The 18,239-nt window shown below is 37.6% G+C and overlaps 1 protein-coding gene and 1 long non-coding RNA gene across 2 annotated transcripts; one reads left to right on the plus strand and one right to left on the minus strand.

The window, feature by feature from the left end:
• Nucleotides 1-250: 250 nt before the first annotated feature.
• Nucleotides 251-6,614, plus strand: LOC126803187 (uncharacterized). The gene is made up of 3 exons (XR_007673068.1): nt 251-451; nt 5,702-5,767; nt 6,057-6,614. It is a non-coding gene; the product is annotated as an uncharacterized LOC126803187 (long non-coding RNA).
• Nucleotides 6,615-14,610: 7,996 nt separating this feature from the next.
• LOC126803608 (UPF0481 protein At3g47200-like) lies at nt 14,611-15,906 on the minus strand. The gene has a single exon (XM_050531391.1). The coding sequence runs from the start codon at nt 15,904-15,906 to the stop codon at nt 14,611-14,613; it is 1,296 nt and encodes a 431-aa protein (XP_050387348.1).
• Nucleotides 15,907-18,239: the final 2,333 nt, after the last annotated feature.

The following is an 18,239-nucleotide window of genomic DNA, read 5'->3' on the forward strand; positions in this document are numbered from 1 at the left end:
AATGCTTTAGGAGGTACAGATTACGAACTTCATCTCGACGTGTAATTAGTAATTACTGAAACACAAATTTACTAACCATTAAGGATGGGAGAGCCAATACTGTAGCTAAGGGGGTTTTCGTTTTTATTTCAAAAATGCCACTGGGTCGGGTTGGGCTTTCTAGTATTTCGGGTTGGCTTTTTCGTTGCTTTCTTAGATCAGGGCCTGCGAGGGAGATAGAGAGGGAGAGAGGCGTAGATCGGAAGCTGGGTTTTGGGTTAGGTTTGTGTGGCTGCATAGGTTTTGCTCGACACCTGTTTAGAAGGAGGGAGGGAGAGGGCATGTGTCGTTTCTTTTTCTTCGGTGGTGTATGAAATCTCTGTATCATGGGTTGCGGCATAAAACAACGAGGGCGGACTAAGAAGATATATCGATTTCGTTGGCGTCGTTTGTGTTCGATAGGGATATTGAGGTCCATCTCTCTTCCTTAAAGCTTCAACTTTTACCATTACCATGTCTCTATTGATCAATAAGTCACCAGCAAAAAGACAAGTATCTAGGTATTTGCTACTCAAAGTCTTTAATCATTCTATATTTGTGATTCTTATATATCTATTGAATTATCCAATCCTCCATGGAGCTTCATTTTTTGCTGAGATTGATTCTTTTTCTAGGTTTATTCTTTTCTATAATTTTCAATATTGGTATCAGTAATTGATTGTGTTCTTTATACCAAGTGAAGAACAAACTAGGATTTTTATTGATTTCGGCATAGAGATTTCGACAAAAGAAGTTAAGTAATTGAGTTTATTGATATAATAATATAGAATATATCAGAGTGCTTGAGTATAGACTCTGGTATCAGTGTGTTCTTAGGCACTTTTTTTTAGCTTTGATTCTGGTATTAATATTATGTGTAAGAAATATAGATGTTATATAATATTATTTGTTAGGGGTGGGTTATGGATTCGAATTGAACATTTGGTGAATGTCTGTCAGGTGATTTTTCTGTTATTTGTTTTGTGTTGTTTTCTGTTTAATCTTGATTTGATTGATTAATTGGTCTTTCATATGATTGCTTTGGCTTCTTATTACGGGAATGATACAGTGGACAGATATGTGTGAATTATTGTACAGAGGAACCATATCTGAGTAAAAAGTTATATTTTGTAGAAAAGCATATAACAACCATCATTAGTGTTCTTCATTATATGATTGTGCTATGTTAGTTGGTATAATTTAGTTTTGAGGGATTGAGCTTCGGTAGTTTCTTAATTGGTTGTATTTCAGTTCATGTACCTTTAGGGTGGAGCAAATGAATCTACGATGTTCAATTCCAGTGGATTTGAATTCTAGCTGGAATAGTTCAGAGTTTAGTATTCAGTCGGAGAAGGATTGGGTTATCTTATTCTCAACTGACATCCTTCCTGGCTAATCTGTTGTCAGTTAAAAAAAATAAAATAAGAGGAATATAATTTTCTGGAGTTTCATGCTCAAGCGCCACCTCAGCCTACCGCGCATGGTGCTTACGCGCCGCCCATACAACCGCGCGTGAGCTTGCTTGCGGTAACCAATTCCACCCCTCTTCCCACCTATTTCATCCTACGGCCTAACGTCGTCTCTCCGCTGCCCCACTTCCTCCACGGCGGCACGCGCACCACCCACTCCTCCATCCAAACTTCGTCAAATCACAAAATAATCAACACCAAAAATATAGATCACAAGGTGTAGAACATAACTCTACCTGCATTGAGGCTTCGATCATCGAGAAGTGGTCGGAATGTCGCCGGAACGTTTCGGCAGATCCAACCTTGTCTCCGTCGTTAAAACCTCCGATTTGAGCTCCAAATTAGTGATAAACCAATCTAGGAGATCAAAATCAAAAGGTAAGATTTGGAACTCACCGGCGACGGAGTTTGAATTGGCGTCGGAAATTGCAGAAACTTCTGATCGTCGATGTGGCTTCTCGACGACGATAGGGGGTGCGCCACCTCTACGGGCTGGAGCAGCTGACCTTGCGATCCTTGTGAGTCCGGCGGTGAAGGCCACGGTGGCCGGAGGTGGGAGATCGGCGATCAAGAAATCGGCAAAGAATGGTCGAAATTTCTAAAATCAGTTTCATTTCGCAAAGACATCGACAAGAAGGCGTAAAAATGCGATTTTTACTCGAATTACCAAACTTGATAATTTACAAGAAATTATACGAATTCAACTCGAAAATTCGGAGTATTACGCTAAAAGTGTACAGATCGAGAGGAAACAAAAGTATAACAGATATAATTAACCAACTAACCAAGTAATTGATGGAGTAAGCACCTTGTATGTGATATATCGAGCAAATTTTTACCAACTAAGGTGGCTCAATATGCACTAGTGTTTAACGATCGCTATTGGCTCTGGTAGTGTTCCCAGATAAAGCATACCGACATATATATAGCACAACTTCAACCATGTGACCGTGTGAATGGGACTATGAGTTATATAGATAAGTTATAACGTAAGTCTTGGTCATCGCAGTCGTCGTCATCATGCAGTCCCCAAGGTGTAATGACCCGATTTTTCGGAGTCAAGTAATTTGAAACTTTGGAAATAATTAGAGTTTATAAAATTTATTAAACGACATTTGGTTGCCTTGCGACGTTGTAAATCAAGTCATGAAAAACTCTAAAATAATCTCAATAAATCGAAATCATTTTAATGTCACAGCAGATCATTTCTGAGTTGAAAATACAACTCAGTCAAACCGATTATTACAAACCAAATTTATAATTCGACATTATAATAAATGAAAATGTATAAATCCTCACGAAAATCCACACAAAATCCTCACCACAAGATGGAATAAACAACTTCGAGTCCTCAGAGTGTTCCGTCAATTTCCGCTAATCCATATCTGCGGAATTATCCCATACACCATCGAATAGGTGTACCAGGATTGCAAACACAAACTCGGTAAGCTTTGCAGCTCGTATGAGTAAAAACAACAAATACAACTCGCCTAAAATATATACGAAAATCCACAAAACATTAATTATAAATGCACTCATGACTCATTAGACGGCCCATCTGGTTGTCTAATAATGTGAAAATATATATGCTCATGACAAGTTGAGCAACCCCTCTGTTTACCTAAATGCATTTATAATACGGGTACTCATGAGCGCTGGTACACCTCTGTTACCCCTCATGTAGTACACCGCCGACATTGGATAACCACTTGCTACCCAATATCAAAATATATGGGTACCCATAAGCCGATAACCCATCTGTTACCTCTTATGCCGTACCCCGGCAGACAGACTAGAGCTCTAACTGTATCGAAACTTTCGCCTGGCCAAAGGCTAGGTTCCGACATGCCAACACGTCCGAAGACAATCACGTCCGAAGACAAAAACACGTCTGAAGACAAAAACACGTCTGAAGACAAAAACGTTTTAACAAACTCCATGTTAAAACCACATTCAATAAACATCACATCATATTGTACAATTCGAATCAACATGCTCAATATGTAAATCTCAATACCAAAATGAACTGATTCACAACGGAAATTACGATAGTATATAATATAGCAAACCACATATATGTACTTATTTACCATTTATACACATATACAATCCATTATATCAAATACATATCATAGTTCATTCTTTAAACTATAGCATATTCTTGAATCACCGCAAGGGTAGATTCGTCATTGCGAGATTTTACGCACCTTATAATCTCGAGCGTAATTCCATGATTCCGAAAGTAAATCATTTACTTGAATTATCGATCACCTTGAAGAGATAAGAAGTGAGTTTAGAATCGTTACGTAAAACCATAAATGCCGAAACAGTAATATATTTACTGTTCACGTCTTTACTATTCATGTATTACTCTACCGATACGTATTAATTAAGTATTTCTGTACGAATACATATTGTTTACGTATTTCTGTACGTATGCATACTATTCAATCGTAAATACAGTCTCAATAAATAATAATTACAATTTACCCTTCCGAAATTACTTTTATATTTACTGTACGTAAAATAAATTCACATTTACCGTACGTAAATCACTTTTACATTTACCGTACGTAAAAATAAATTGTTACAAAATTACTGTTTGAATTCACTGTTCACGTGCGCCGCACGTGGCGGCGCGTGGGGTACACGCGCCACCTCCAGCGACCGCGCCACTCACGTACCACTCACTGTGGCAGCGCGTGGGGCCCACACGCCTACTCCAACACCGGCGCGTAGCACGCCACCGCCGCCCCAAAACCCTTCCTCCTCTACCCTCCTACGGTCTCAGACCGCCTCTAAGCTACCTCACTGCCCCTCACGCGCCGCCTAAGCTGGTGGTATCTCCCCCCTTCCTCGTCCGCTCCTCCTCCTCTGATCCACCATCAAAACTAGACAAATCCACACACAAAGCACAACAACCAGCAAATCAAGCAAACCCTTACCTAAATCGTGCCTTGGATGCACCGGAGAGTCGCCGGAGATGCGCCTAGGACGGAGGCAGTTTCTGCCGAATCTTGGATTTGCTGGTGGAACTCCGGCGCAGCGTGGGACGTCGTGTCGAGCTCGGGGTCGACTGCGGAGGGTCGCGCGATGCCTCTGGGCTAGGCGGTGAGTGCCACGGCGGGCTGGTCGGCGAGATCGCCGGCGTGGATTTTTCGAGAGAGGGAGAGAGAGCAATCGGGGAGAGAGGAGAGAGAGGGGTTTCCACAAATGGAAACCCTAATCTGAAAAACTTCATTTTTATACTCGTTTCCAAAATCAGAAACTAATTTCCGACATTAATAACTTTCGCATCCAACGTCCGGTTCGAACGCGTGGCGCGTCCACGAACTCGTATCGACGAGCTCTACAACTTTCATGTATGAAGTTTTCACAAACGAGAGACGGAATAAAAGTCGATTCTCCCGTCGCGAAAACGTAACGTTTTTCTAAATCGAGGTTCCGATAACGTTTCCGTTTTCGATTTCCAACGTCACAAGGCGACACAAACACATTTAATGAATTTTCACAAACCTTATAAATTTAAAAACAAACCACTAATTGTTTTGAAAAATCGGGTTATTACAGATACCGCCGCCTTAGGCGGCGCGTGAGGTAGTGTGAGGAGGCAGGGTGGCGGCCTGAGGCCGTAGGAGGAAGAGGGGAAGGAAATGAGAGGGTAGGGACCGGCGGTGGCGTCCTACGCGCCGGTTTAAGACTCGGCGCGTGGGCCCCACACGCTGTCATAGTGAGTGGCGCGTGTACCCCACGTGCCGCCACGTGCGGCGGTGTGTGAATAGTGTTTTCGAAACAGTAATATTTGTAAAATTTATTTTTACGAACGGTTAATGTAAAAAGTAATTTACGTATAGTGAAATGTAAATTTATTTTACGTACGGTAAATGTAAATGTAAATTACGTACCGTAATTGTAAAAATAATTTCGGAAGGGTAAATTGGTAGTTATTATTTACTGAGACAGTATTTATAATTGAATAGTACATGAAGGTACAGAAATACGTAAATAGTATGTATACGTACAGAAATATGTAATCAGTATGTACTTGTATAGGAATACGTAGTCAATACGTATTTGTACAGTAATATGTGAATAGTAACTACGTGAACAGTAATTTCGTAAAACCAGAAATTGCTGAATAGTAAAATATTATTACTGTTTCGGCATTTAATGTTTTAGGTAACGATTCTAAATTCTTTTCTTATATATTCTAGGTGATCGAGACATCGAGTAAAGGATTCATTTTTGGGAATTGTGGAAAGTACACTCGAGATTATAAGGTGAGTAAAAATCTCACAGTGATGAATCTCCAGAAGGATTACGCTTAATTAAATGAATGAACTATGATATGTATAAGATATAGTGGATTGTGTATGTGTATAATTGGTAAAATAGGTACATATATATAGTTTGCTATATTATATACTTTCATAAATTCCGTTTGCGAATAAGTTCATTTGGTGTTGAGACTTATTTATTGAGCATGTTGATTCGATTTGTACAATATAATGTGATCATTATTGTACGTGGTTTTAACATTGAGTTTTGTTAAAACGTTTTTGTCTTCAGACGTGTTTCTTGTCTTCGGACGTGTTTTTGTCTTCGGACGTGTTTATGTCTTCGGACGTGTTTTTGTCTTCAGACGTGTTTATGTCTTCGGACCATTCTTCGGACGAAAGTTACGATACAGTAGAGCTCTAATCTGTTTGCCGGAGTACTGCATAAATGGTAACAAATGGGTTATCGGCTTATGAGTACCCATATTTTGGATATTGGGTACCAAGTGGTTGCCCAATGTCGGCGGCGTACTATCATGAGGAGTAACAGAGGTGTACCAGCGCTCATTAGTACCTGTATTATAAATGCATTTGGGCAAACAGAGAGGTTGCCCAATTTCTCATGAGCATATACATTTGCATTTTATTAGACAACCAGATGGGCCGTCTAATGACTCATGAGTACATTTATGATTGATGTTATGTGGTGGAGTTTCGTATATATTTTTATGCGAGTCATATTGTTGTTTTACTCATACGAGCTGCAAAGCTTACCTGGTTTGTGTTTACAATCCCGGTGCACATGTTCGATAGTGTAGGGGATAATTCCGCATGTATGGATTAGTGAAAATCGACTGACAACTCTGAACACTTGAAGTTGTTTTTATCCTATTTGTGGTGAGGATTTTGTGAGGATTTTTACATTTCCATTTGATATAATGTTAAATTATAAATTTGGGTTGTAATAATCAATTTGTCTGAGTTGTACTAAGAACTCAGTAATGATCCATTGTAACATTAAAATGATTTTCGATTTATTGAGATTGTTTTAGAGTTTTCATGACTTCGGAATTTGAGTTTGATAGTCAAAATTTTAGGGTCGTGACACAAGGTCTTTATTTTATCACAGTATGAACAGCTGGACCATTTACTGGCAGATCCTGGATAGTCACCTTGGGGATGCTTGAAGTTCTAATTTATAAACCGAACAAGAAGCAAATAGTGAGAATATCGATAGTGCTTAAAAACCATGTAGTAATTTTTTTTTGAACGCTCTGTTTGGGCTGAAGTTCTGATATTATATGATCTTAGTCTACTAACCTATAATTATTGAAAAATTATACTTATATCTACTAACAATGTGACATTACAGCATAGCTATCAAATTAATAAATGCACATATATAACCAAGCAATTTGATATAATAGTAGAACACAAAAGTCACAAAACAATTCGGGAATCTATAATTCTATTCAATGAATTCATATATCAACAAAACACCTTGTTATGTTAATTAAATAAATAAAGTTTGAACCGATGGAGTGGATGGACAAAAAACTTACTTCTTCTATGTTCTATTTCTTGACTCTTCTAGAAAGTAATAAACAAAAATCAACTCAATCCAAACTCAAAATTAGAAGAATCAAAATAATTAAACGAAGTAAAACTAAACTCAAATTCTAATTTCATCACTTCATTCACTTGAGATTGCCAAACAGAGAAACAGAAGCCACAAATCCCCAATTTGATCTAGGAAGCAAGCCCATTAGCGTCGTGCAACCACATTTGAATCGTCGACGGACGACGGTGGTATTGTGGTGGAGTATGGAGGTAAGGCCCAAGATCCCAAGTGGAATTAGTCAATCTAATTTAGAGATTTGGTTTAGGAACTAGGGCCAGTCTTTGAGGTTGGGGAAGAAAACGAAAAGAAAATAGAATTTGATTAATGGATATTGTGTGCACGTGTGAAAAAATTAAGTGCGGGTGAGAGAATTGAGTATGAGTGCGTGTAGGAGATGATTATACTTAAAAACATATATGTTACTTGATATTTTTTTTGATTAGTTGGGGATGAGCGTCCCTTGTTATAAAGAGGATCGCCAGTGGGACCAACTGTTATTCACACTCTTCACCAAAAACAAATGTGATTCACAATGAGAACTAATAAATACTCTGTAATAAGTAGTCACCAGAAGTAGTTGGATGATTCAGCAGTCAGCAGTCAGCAGCGGCATCAGGTTACACTCAGTCCATATTTATCAAGCTAGTGAGCTACAACATTTAGGCTGATAGCAAAATGATCAAAATAAAGCATGTAGGTTCCTATGCAGTTATGCTTGGATCAATTCCTCCGGTTATTTGACACAAATAAAACAAAACTGCTAGATTCAGAATTTCTTTCTCTAACTACCATCTGTCATTGATTTGAACAAGGCACCCAAAACTTTTCGTGTTGTTTCTCAAAATCTACGTACAACTGACAAAGGCCATCCAGTCATCACTTACTAATTTTTATGTAAAGCTGCTTTGAGAACAGAGCTTACTCCTTCCGGCAAACCTTAAGACGGAAAGAGGAAATTTATTAAAAATAAAAAATAAATGAAGGGGGTCATAAACCTTGAAAGCAAGAAAATGAGATACCAGAGAATGAACATTATATCTACATGCCACACTCACAAACAATTAACAATAATGGAAAAGGAAGATCTAAGCAAATTTTAAATGTCGACTCTACAACATACAGACATTTTCGCCATTCACATCTGTGACATAATTTCTTCAAGACTACTCAATTACACACTTTGGGATGACCTGTAGTTATCGTTGATACTTAAGTCAGAGAGAGACAAGAGAACGCACCGTTTGTATGATAGTAAGTATGATGAGAAAAGAAGCGGCAACACAGAAACAATCGCCCGTGGTGTGTTCAAATAATTTTGACTTTAACTTGCCTTCCATTTGTTCCTAGGCCTTTTGCAGTGCTCATGCAGGTCTGCATAAAGAGAAGCAAAACAGAAGTCATCATAATTCCCAAGAATCCCTTTACAAAGGCTGTTAATCAAAGAGCACGCCTCACTGCTGTCACCCAAAACATTTGTAGTGATTCCGTACTTGACAAGCAACTCCACATCCTTAGGGGTGTTCACAATAGTGACAAAACTATCCACGAGGTCAAGAATCAAGATAGCTACCCTTCTACTCCAGTAATGACATTGTTTATATGCGGCAAGATTTCTTAATGTAAGCTCCAAACCATCAGAAATGGTTTTTTTTTTTTTTGAATTTGAGAATGTCAATATCAAACTGTATGCTAAATAAGTTTCTGGTTTATCACACTTTTACTTTGACTCAAGCTCGGTGTAGCTCTGTGATGCTTGGTGGAAAAGTGGCTGCAGCATTGCGTCTTCCTCAAACTAGATGTTCTTGTGGTAGACATAATATTCTGGCAAAATCAACGAAATGTTGTGCTTCTACTTCATAAAGTAGAGGTCTCCATATTGTTACTCACTCCAACATCCTCTAATTCAGCACTACAGAAATTGCAAGAAGTTGAATTAATGAAAGCTTCTCAGCCTCACCATGATACCTCGGATTAACCTTTTCCGGATCGAAAAGCTCCTCAAGAATGAAAAATGAGAGTTGATTTTGTAAAAGCAAATCAGTGTCAAGAAAATGCAGTAATCAGACAAGTGAGTTTCAAAAAATGAATTGATACTTTGTAATGAGGTTATCACCAGAAATCTCTACACGAGCACAGACCATCTTTGAAATGGTGTAACCTGTTTAGGTCCCTCACCGCTATGTCTCGATTATAAATCTTAGAGATGAACTTAGTAGCAGAGTGGCAATCATCACAAACCCGAAGATTCTTTACTATGAGAATAGGAGTTCCCGGTGGCGTGTTCAGGAGGGCGAAAGCAATGGCCAACTTTTCACTATGCCTATTAAAGCATCTTCTTTATCTTCTTAATCAATGTCTAGCAAGACCTTGATGTACTGGGAAAATGGCCGGCTTTCTTCATCTTCCTCCTCATTTCATTAACTATCTCATAAATCTCTTTGAATTGTTAATGTGATTTATCTCCCGCCACAAATTCATAAATTTCGTTATCTAGCTCAATCATAGTGCTCCCAGAGTCCCATGGATCTTTTTCATCCCTTTCTTGTCCATCGCCTCTCTAGTCTTGGATTTCTTATCCCAGTGCTTCATTTTTGCATTTATGTTGGAAAGCAGGACATAGTTCGACTCATCCATAGGTTCAGCCCTGATCAACTCTTTAGTGATGCTCTCTCCCACTAATCAAAACAGAAGAGTCTAAAAATTAGGGAGACTCCCCCTTCGGAAGCAAATTTACTGATCACCCATTTATTTGTCCACCCTCTTAAATCCACACATGTGTCCTCTTGATTAACTATAGTTATAAATATATATTTATAACAGTGAATTATAATTTCTTTTCATCTTTAATTTAATAAATTCTTAATTGTGATTTTAAGATCAAATCATATTAATTAATTGTTCGATTATTTATCCTATTTAATTTGCTGACGTTAGTTGCATGCTCTATCTACTTCTACTATTGTTTGAGACTAAAAATATGAACGGGAGCGAAATAGACTTTTTAAAAAATTGAAATTGTAGCAAAATTGTCTTACCAAGCACATAGGTAAATCAAACTACTAATAGATAAAAATTAAATGTAGAACGGAGTTCTTTTATTAAACATATGAGGTAGCTTCTTATCAAACGAATTGATTAAAAAATAGTGTTAAGATTTCAATTTTATTATAATAAATTATTATCTCTTGACCATAGTTAGGTTGGTTAATCAAAATGACACATGACTTAGATTTACATTTAGGAAGGTGGGTATGGGTGGGAAAACTTTAGGTAGTCGTCAAATTTGCATCCCCCAAAACGAGAAATTTTTCAGTCATCCAGAAGAATCACGTGGCAATATTCAGTATACTTCATTCCAATCACTATTGGATACTTGGAATTTAACCAAAAAAATCATATTTTTTGTTTCTTTCTAAAACTCTACACCCTACACTAATAAGTAATACAATAAATTCTAAAACCCTAAACCCTATGCCAACGATTCCTAAAACACCACCAGCAGCTCCAGCCATATTCCAGCTAGTTTCCAACTCTGAAAAAAATCTGAAGACCCACTCCTTTCTAATTATTTTGGGTTTAAAACTTTCAATGCCTTGTAAACGTGCTATCTCAAAAACAAGGTCATCAATTTTTTATGATTTCTTTTGTTTTAGTCTATATATATATATATATAATCAGTCCATATCTAGAGTGAAGTTTCACTTTGAAATTACAGAGTGAAGTTCCAATTTTGGCACACTTTTCGGTCAAATTTTTTCACCATAAGTAATTTAATATTTAAGTATGTTATTCAAGATCATCTCTACAAAGTTTCATCCAATTTGACAATGGTTTGAGCTTTCAAAATTGAGATTTACACGAACGGTTCACGTTGAACTATTTTAATTCATTCATTGATTTAATCTAATTTCAATACCTTAACGATGTCTGAATTAGATGAAATTTTGTAGAGATGATTTTGAATAACATACCTAAATATTGAATTACTTATGGTGAAAATGTTTGACCGAAAAGTGTGCAAAAATTAGAACTTCACTCTGTAATTTCAGAGTGAAGTTTCACTCTGGATAGAGACTGTATATATAATTATATATGAATATGGGCAAAATAATTTAATCTGATAAAGTCCCCCAAGACAAGAACCTCTCATGAACTTGGCGATCGATAGATGCTGGAACTTGGAAATATTAGGTAAGTTTGTAAAAGAATTCTGGGCTACCTCTCTTGGCCTTGATGCCTAAAATCAAATCATGATATTTGAACAACAAGTGCAGATATGGGGTACCAAACACCAGTTTGATAATGGTTTAGGCCCAGTTTGGGAGTGCTTTTGAAACCTACTTTTGATCTAAAGCGCTTCTGATGATAAATGTGGGTGTTTGGTGAGACCTAAAAAAAACTATTTTTAACGGGAGCGATTCTCCTTACAGCAGGTTTTGGAGTAGGGTAACATGTGCTTTTGAAATTGCTTTTGCGGGAACCCTCTGCCAAAACACATAACCTTAAATGAATTTCTTGCAAGTCCTATTTTGTCCCCGTTCTAACCCAGCAACTCTTCTAAAACCTTACTGCATCCTCTATGATCAACATGGAAAACCCATATTTTGTTCCTGGGTATGAAAATTAAAATTTTGCTTTTGGGTGTGAGGTACAACCCTTGATTAAGTTGGATTTGCATGCTTTGAAGTCTTCAATTTGATATGTTTCTTATAATAAATGACAAAGATTAATTGGGCATGATTATAACCTATGTTGCACGGACACGCGAAAATGGTCGCGTATTGCGTGTCAGACACGGACACGCGTATTGGACACGCGGACACGCGCAAATACGCTCGGACACGCGTGTCTGATTTTGGACACGCGGTAGACACGTGAGTGTCCGAGTTGGACACGTGTGTGTCCGGACTGGACACGAAAATAACAAAAACACGCAGGGGTATAATTGAGATTTAACAGAAAAACAGAAAAAACATAAACATTAGGTCATCCAGCCTTCACAACCGCATTCGTTTTCCTCCGTTGGAAGTTTCCGAGAATTGGGTGCCTGGTGATGAACATTTATCAAATGATGAATATTTATTGGAACTTAGAAACTTAATATCTGCAGATAACAACATTCAAATTAGATGACAGGAAAACTAGAATTATGTATAGTTTGAATGTGGATTGACTAAGTTTTAATTTTAAAAACTATATTATTAATATAAAATTTAATTAACGTGTCCACTACGTGTCCAAGTCGGACACTTGAGATTTTGACATGTCCGCGTATCGTATCGTGTCGAATACGGACACACGTGTCCGTATCCGTGCAACATAGATTATAACCAAAGGAAGGAGGTCGAATCCCTCAATTTGAGTCAAATTCTTCAATCTGATTTATCAAATATGGCTAAGGAAAGCTCTTGATTTTTCATGCTTTCACGCAGTGTTTACCCATAAGTGAAATAATTGATTATCAACATTAAAGTTTTGAGGTTGTTGTTGAAAAAGGAGATTATCATTCATCGAAATTCCATGGTTTATGGGTAATCAGATAAAGTGTGCTCATGGTGCAGACTGCAGATACATTGCTGATTGGATTATTGATTAAATAGATATCACAAGAGCTGACTTTATATTATTAAATATTCCTAGATTTGTAGAGAACTCCTAACATTAATAATTTTGCTCCGTCTGAACCAGAAAACTCTAGAGTCTAGATGATCACAACCGCCGCTTCCGATTTCTTTTTTCGGTTTCCTCCTCATGGCGGCGATGGAGTCCAAGGCAGTGACTGAGGTTGCGACGATTGACCTGTTTGAGGATGATAATGAGTTCGAGGAGTTTGAAATCAATGAAGAATGGGAGGACAGAGAGGAAGGCAAGGAAGTGACACAACAAGTGAGACTATGGAGGATGATGATGATGATTATGATATTAATGATGACTTCTAAGTTAGTGTAAGAATACAATATTGATCCAAACCCTAATAAATACTATAAAAAAATTCCACAACACTTATAAAAATTGTTTACTAAACACCTTATCTGATTTCTTTTACAGCAGTTTCAAAAACAATTCTGCCCACAGTAGTTTCAAAAACAATTTCTCTCACAGCAGTTTCAAAAATAATTCTGCTCACAGCACAGCTGTACTAAACTAGGCCTAAGGAAACAAACAGCAAAGAATGATCGATGCTTTAGTGAATGGAGGCTAGTTCGACGTCGGCGGGAGCGAGCCAAGAAACAAACAGCAAGGAATAGGCAGTTTTTTGGCCCAAGGAAAATAAGAAAATATAACAAAGTAAAATTGCAAATATAAGCTCAATCGTGCTCGATAAATTTAATTGAACGGCGACGATTAAGATATGAGGCAATATGAGGAGAGGCTCGTAAGGAGAGGATCCAAGTCCGGTGAGGAGACCAGCCACGTCGCGCCTTCGTCTACCTCCATACTTTCTGAAACGCTTTTCAATTTAAAGACGTCACTGCAGTAAAAGTGTGATCGAACAGAATGAGAGAAGCGACGACGATCTCGGCGATCGTGTATGGGCTTCTTCGCGGCCCAAAGCCCATTTCCCGGTACAATGCGATTTGTTGCTACTGTGATCACTGTTCCCAGCTCCAGAAAGCTTGCAGGTTTTTTTTCTTATTTTAATTCTGTAAATTATCAATGAAGATTTGAATTTTGGATTCCGATAAGGTTTGTGGATTTTCAGGGCCCGTGACGCAGTACAAGAGGTTAGTGGAGGAAGGGAAGCTGCGGCATGATCCGAACCAAGAAGCGGTGGCGTTTCAGTTGGAGAATTTGCTGGGGAGGTTAGAGAAGTATGAGAGAGACATGAAGGACTATCATGTAATAATTTTTTAGGTCGATTTTGTAAATTCTGAGAATTTAGAGATTGAAGCAAAGTGAAAGTTCGATAGTCCCAAGTCCTAACAACTACGGGAATCAATTGAAAGTTCGATACTCCTAATAAATTCTGAGAATTTAGTTTGGTTACATGGGGGGGCCCAAACCTGCTTACAGAATTTATGTATCAATATCGGCAAACGTATCAGAAATTTATTGCATTTCATTGAAAGACGGATGAAAGATCAGAAGAATATTGAGATCAAGGCCATAAGCAAATACGCCATGAACAATCACATCATTGTAGTTTTTACAAATACAAGAAGTAATAGAGCATACATAAAGCTAATTGGCAGTTTGACACAATAAGCAACTACCTTCGCATTGATCAATACATCACAGAGAACACTGTTTGAACAAAAGTGAGCACAAGAAGAACAACTGCTGCAATAACAGAGAGCACAGCCCAAGGGGAACTGAAATAGTCATGTATCAAGCTTGCCTTCCACTTATGCCATGGGACTTCATAGTACTCATTCAGCTTCTCACACAGATCAATATAATAGAACTTTTTACTGAACACCACAGGCCCCGAGTTAAGCGAGCTGATAAAATTAGCCACTTTGTCTTTGTCAGAGAGCTTAGAATCAAGTATCTTCTTCTGGAGAAGCAATTCCACATCCTTGGCACTGTCAACTAATCGGTCCATGATGAAAATGTAGTCATTGATGTAATGATCATCGAACTCAGTCAACTCACACTGCTCGTAGGCAATCAAGTTTCGAAAGAAAACTTCTGAAGAACCGCGAATTCTGAGTTGTGGAATCTTCAGAATCCCATTGTCAAATTGAATGTCAAAGAAGTTTTTGTCCTTCACCATCATGAACTTGACTCCTGCTTGGTGCAGCTCGGTTGCACTTGGTATGGTTAGAGTCTGGAGTATACTTTTGGGTGGAGGATCAAAAGGTGGAGGTCTATGACATTTTAGTAAAAAATCAACAAAATGAAGTATTCTTCTAGATTCAGGATACTGACCAATTTTACAAATAATCTCATCGAGTGGTCGAATGTATACCCTATCCTTAAAGAAACTATGAGTAAGCTTAATTAAGAAATGCCCTGATACATGAGCCCTATCGTGTTCCATAGGAAAGAAACTAGTGGCATAAGCCAAGGATAAGAGATACTCGAGAACAAAGAACGGGAGCTGATTTTCAAGCAACAACATGTCATACATTATGTCCCTATGCATCAATCCAAAGATACGGTCATTTTTCTTTTGTAAGGTTTCAAACGAACCTCTCAAAAGGACCTCTAAGGTAAAAATGCCATCAACCAGAATCATTTCCACAAGCTCATGTTGACTATACTCGATGGTCACTGCATAGTAACCTCGAATTCTTGCTTCCCACTGCTTTAATGTATTAAAACACTCATCGATGTTTACCTTGGTCCGTTCCACAAAATCCCTCACATACCGAATTTTGTGCTCTTCTATGGATTCTAGCCCTTTCTCGCCATGATGAAGAGGACCGATTGAGACCACTTGGGGTGTGTAAGCTTTCTCATTTCCTTCACGTAGTCGCTTAGGAACCCTGAAGATACAACAGTCAGTGGAAAGGACAGGCACTTCTTTCAGCTTGTTTCTTAGGTTTTCTAAACCTGGGTTCTTCCATATATTCATAGCCTGAAAGCAAGCATTTCCTAGTCATAGTCAGATAAGTAGCAAGGTAATGCAGAACTAACGATCATGTAATTTGTCTGGTAAGCATTTGTGGTCTTACTAACATATTGATACACTGCAAGTCACAAAAACAGAACTAATTATCTAGCTTTACTAGCTGGTCACCTCTGATCAAGTAAATACCTCTTATAACGCACCCTCAAGTAAAGAACAATACGTCAATTACAGGCACTGCAAGCAATTATCAACTAGTTGAAATGATGATATATGAAATGATCAGCACTCTAACAGCACATGCATATATTTACTTCAAATTATTTTAGATAGTAATTACTAATTAGTATCGTCTAAAAGTGAAACAAACACTGTAAAATGCATCTAAAAGGGTACATATCGAGAGGAAACAAAAGTATAACAGAGATAATTAACCAACTAACCAAGTGAGTGATGGAGTAAGCACTTTGTATGTGATATAGGGAGCAAATTTGTACCGACTAAGCTGGCTCAACATACACTAGTGTTTAACGCTCGCTTTCGGCTCTGGTGGTGTTCCCAGATAACACACACCCACATATATAGCGCCAGTGGCGGACCTGTTTGAAGGACACTATGGGCTGCAGCCCAGAAAGTTTTTCTCTAAGATGAATATTTTTAGACGTTTATAAAGTTCAATGGAGGTCAGTTGGTTTACTGTCTCTAATAGTCTGCCCCCAAGTCCTGGGTTCGAAACTTGGCATGGCTTTTTTGTAACTTTTTACATTTTCTTCGTTCTTTTCTTTTCTCCTTCTTTTTTTGATAAAATATTTCCTATTTTCTAGTTTTTATTATGACAGATACCGCTTTTTTATAAATATTATTACTTTCTTCTTATTTTCTTTCCCAATTTTTCTCTCTAAGATTGGGTTTAATAAGATGATTGTATTGAAATATCATTTTAACTAAAGAAAAAATATCAAAATTATATTGACGAAATTGATTGTTTATAAGGAGAATAAACTAGTCTAGGCTAAATTTAATTCCTAGATCCGCCTCTGTATACCGTACAATTTTAACTATGTAACCGTTTGAACGAGACTGTGAGCTATATATATATCAGTAATAACGAAAGTCTTGGTCATCGCAGTCTTCGACGTCATGCAGGGGCCAAAGTCTTTATTTTATCATAGTATAAACAGCTAGTCCATATATATAATTGAATATAGCAATTACTGATATTAATAGAACTGGCCCCAGATTTGAGTCATTTGACAGATGAATTTTCGTTCTCAAATAACAAATAGCGAGAGATATAGCACAATCGACTTCAATCAAGGCATGCGCTATAGCCTATAGATACAAGTAGTGACCAAGTCTTCGTCCTCGTATCAAAAAAAAAAAGTCTTCGTCCTCGCAGGCCCCCAAAGTTTTATTATCACAGTAACAACAGTTGTTGCAGGGACCAAGCGTGATTCACAAAGAGAACTAATAAATACTCTGTAATAAGTAGTCACCAGATGTAGTTGGATGCTCTTGTACTCGAGCTGATTCAGCAGTCAGCAGCAGCTTGAGGTTACACTCAAAAGTTCATATTTATCAAGATAGTGAGCTACAACATTTACTTAGGCTGATAGCAAAATGATCAAATCATTCAGGTTCCTATGCAGTTATGCTTCGATCAATTCCTCCGGTTATTTGACAAAAATAAAACAAAACTGGCCGCAGCTAGATTCAGAATTTCTTTCTCTAACTACCATCTGTCATTGATTTTAACAATGCACCCAAAACTTTTCATGTTGTTTCTCAAATCTACGTACAACTGACAAAAGCCATCAGTCATCACTCACTAATTTTTTTGTAAAACTGCTATGAGAACAGAGCTTATGATAGGAGCTCTGCTAGTTTAGTATATATTGGTGTCATATCTACTTATACTTGTTACTTTAGTAGATATTCTAGTTATTTACTTTCTTTATTTATTCAGTAGGTTTTTCGAAGCAAATAAAAAGAAAGAACGGAAAAGATGCATTGAAAGACAAATTTGTGATATATGTCAATGTAGATCAATTGACTTCTATGGAGCACTAAGAGCAGCAGAATGAACTAGATCATGATCTTTATATGCGTAGATAGATACATAAGTTTAGTTTCCATAACCTTTTACGGTTCATCGATACCTATTTTAAAAAGGAAGTTATGCCCGATTTAGTACCCGAATGTCAGTTTGCGTATAAATCTGAATCTTGACAGAATTTTATGTCACGTGGCCCAAATGACATTGGAAGGCCCATGGACGAGTTCGTGCTTCATAACCCGACTTATTATACATATTTGATGCAGATGATGAATAATTAAAT

Source organism: Argentina anserina, chromosome 7 (assembly GCF_933775445.1).
Source record: "Argentina anserina chromosome 7, drPotAnse1.1, whole genome shotgun sequence".
In the NCBI taxonomy this organism is placed as follows: Eukaryota; Viridiplantae; Streptophyta; class Magnoliopsida; order Rosales; family Rosaceae; genus Argentina; species Argentina anserina.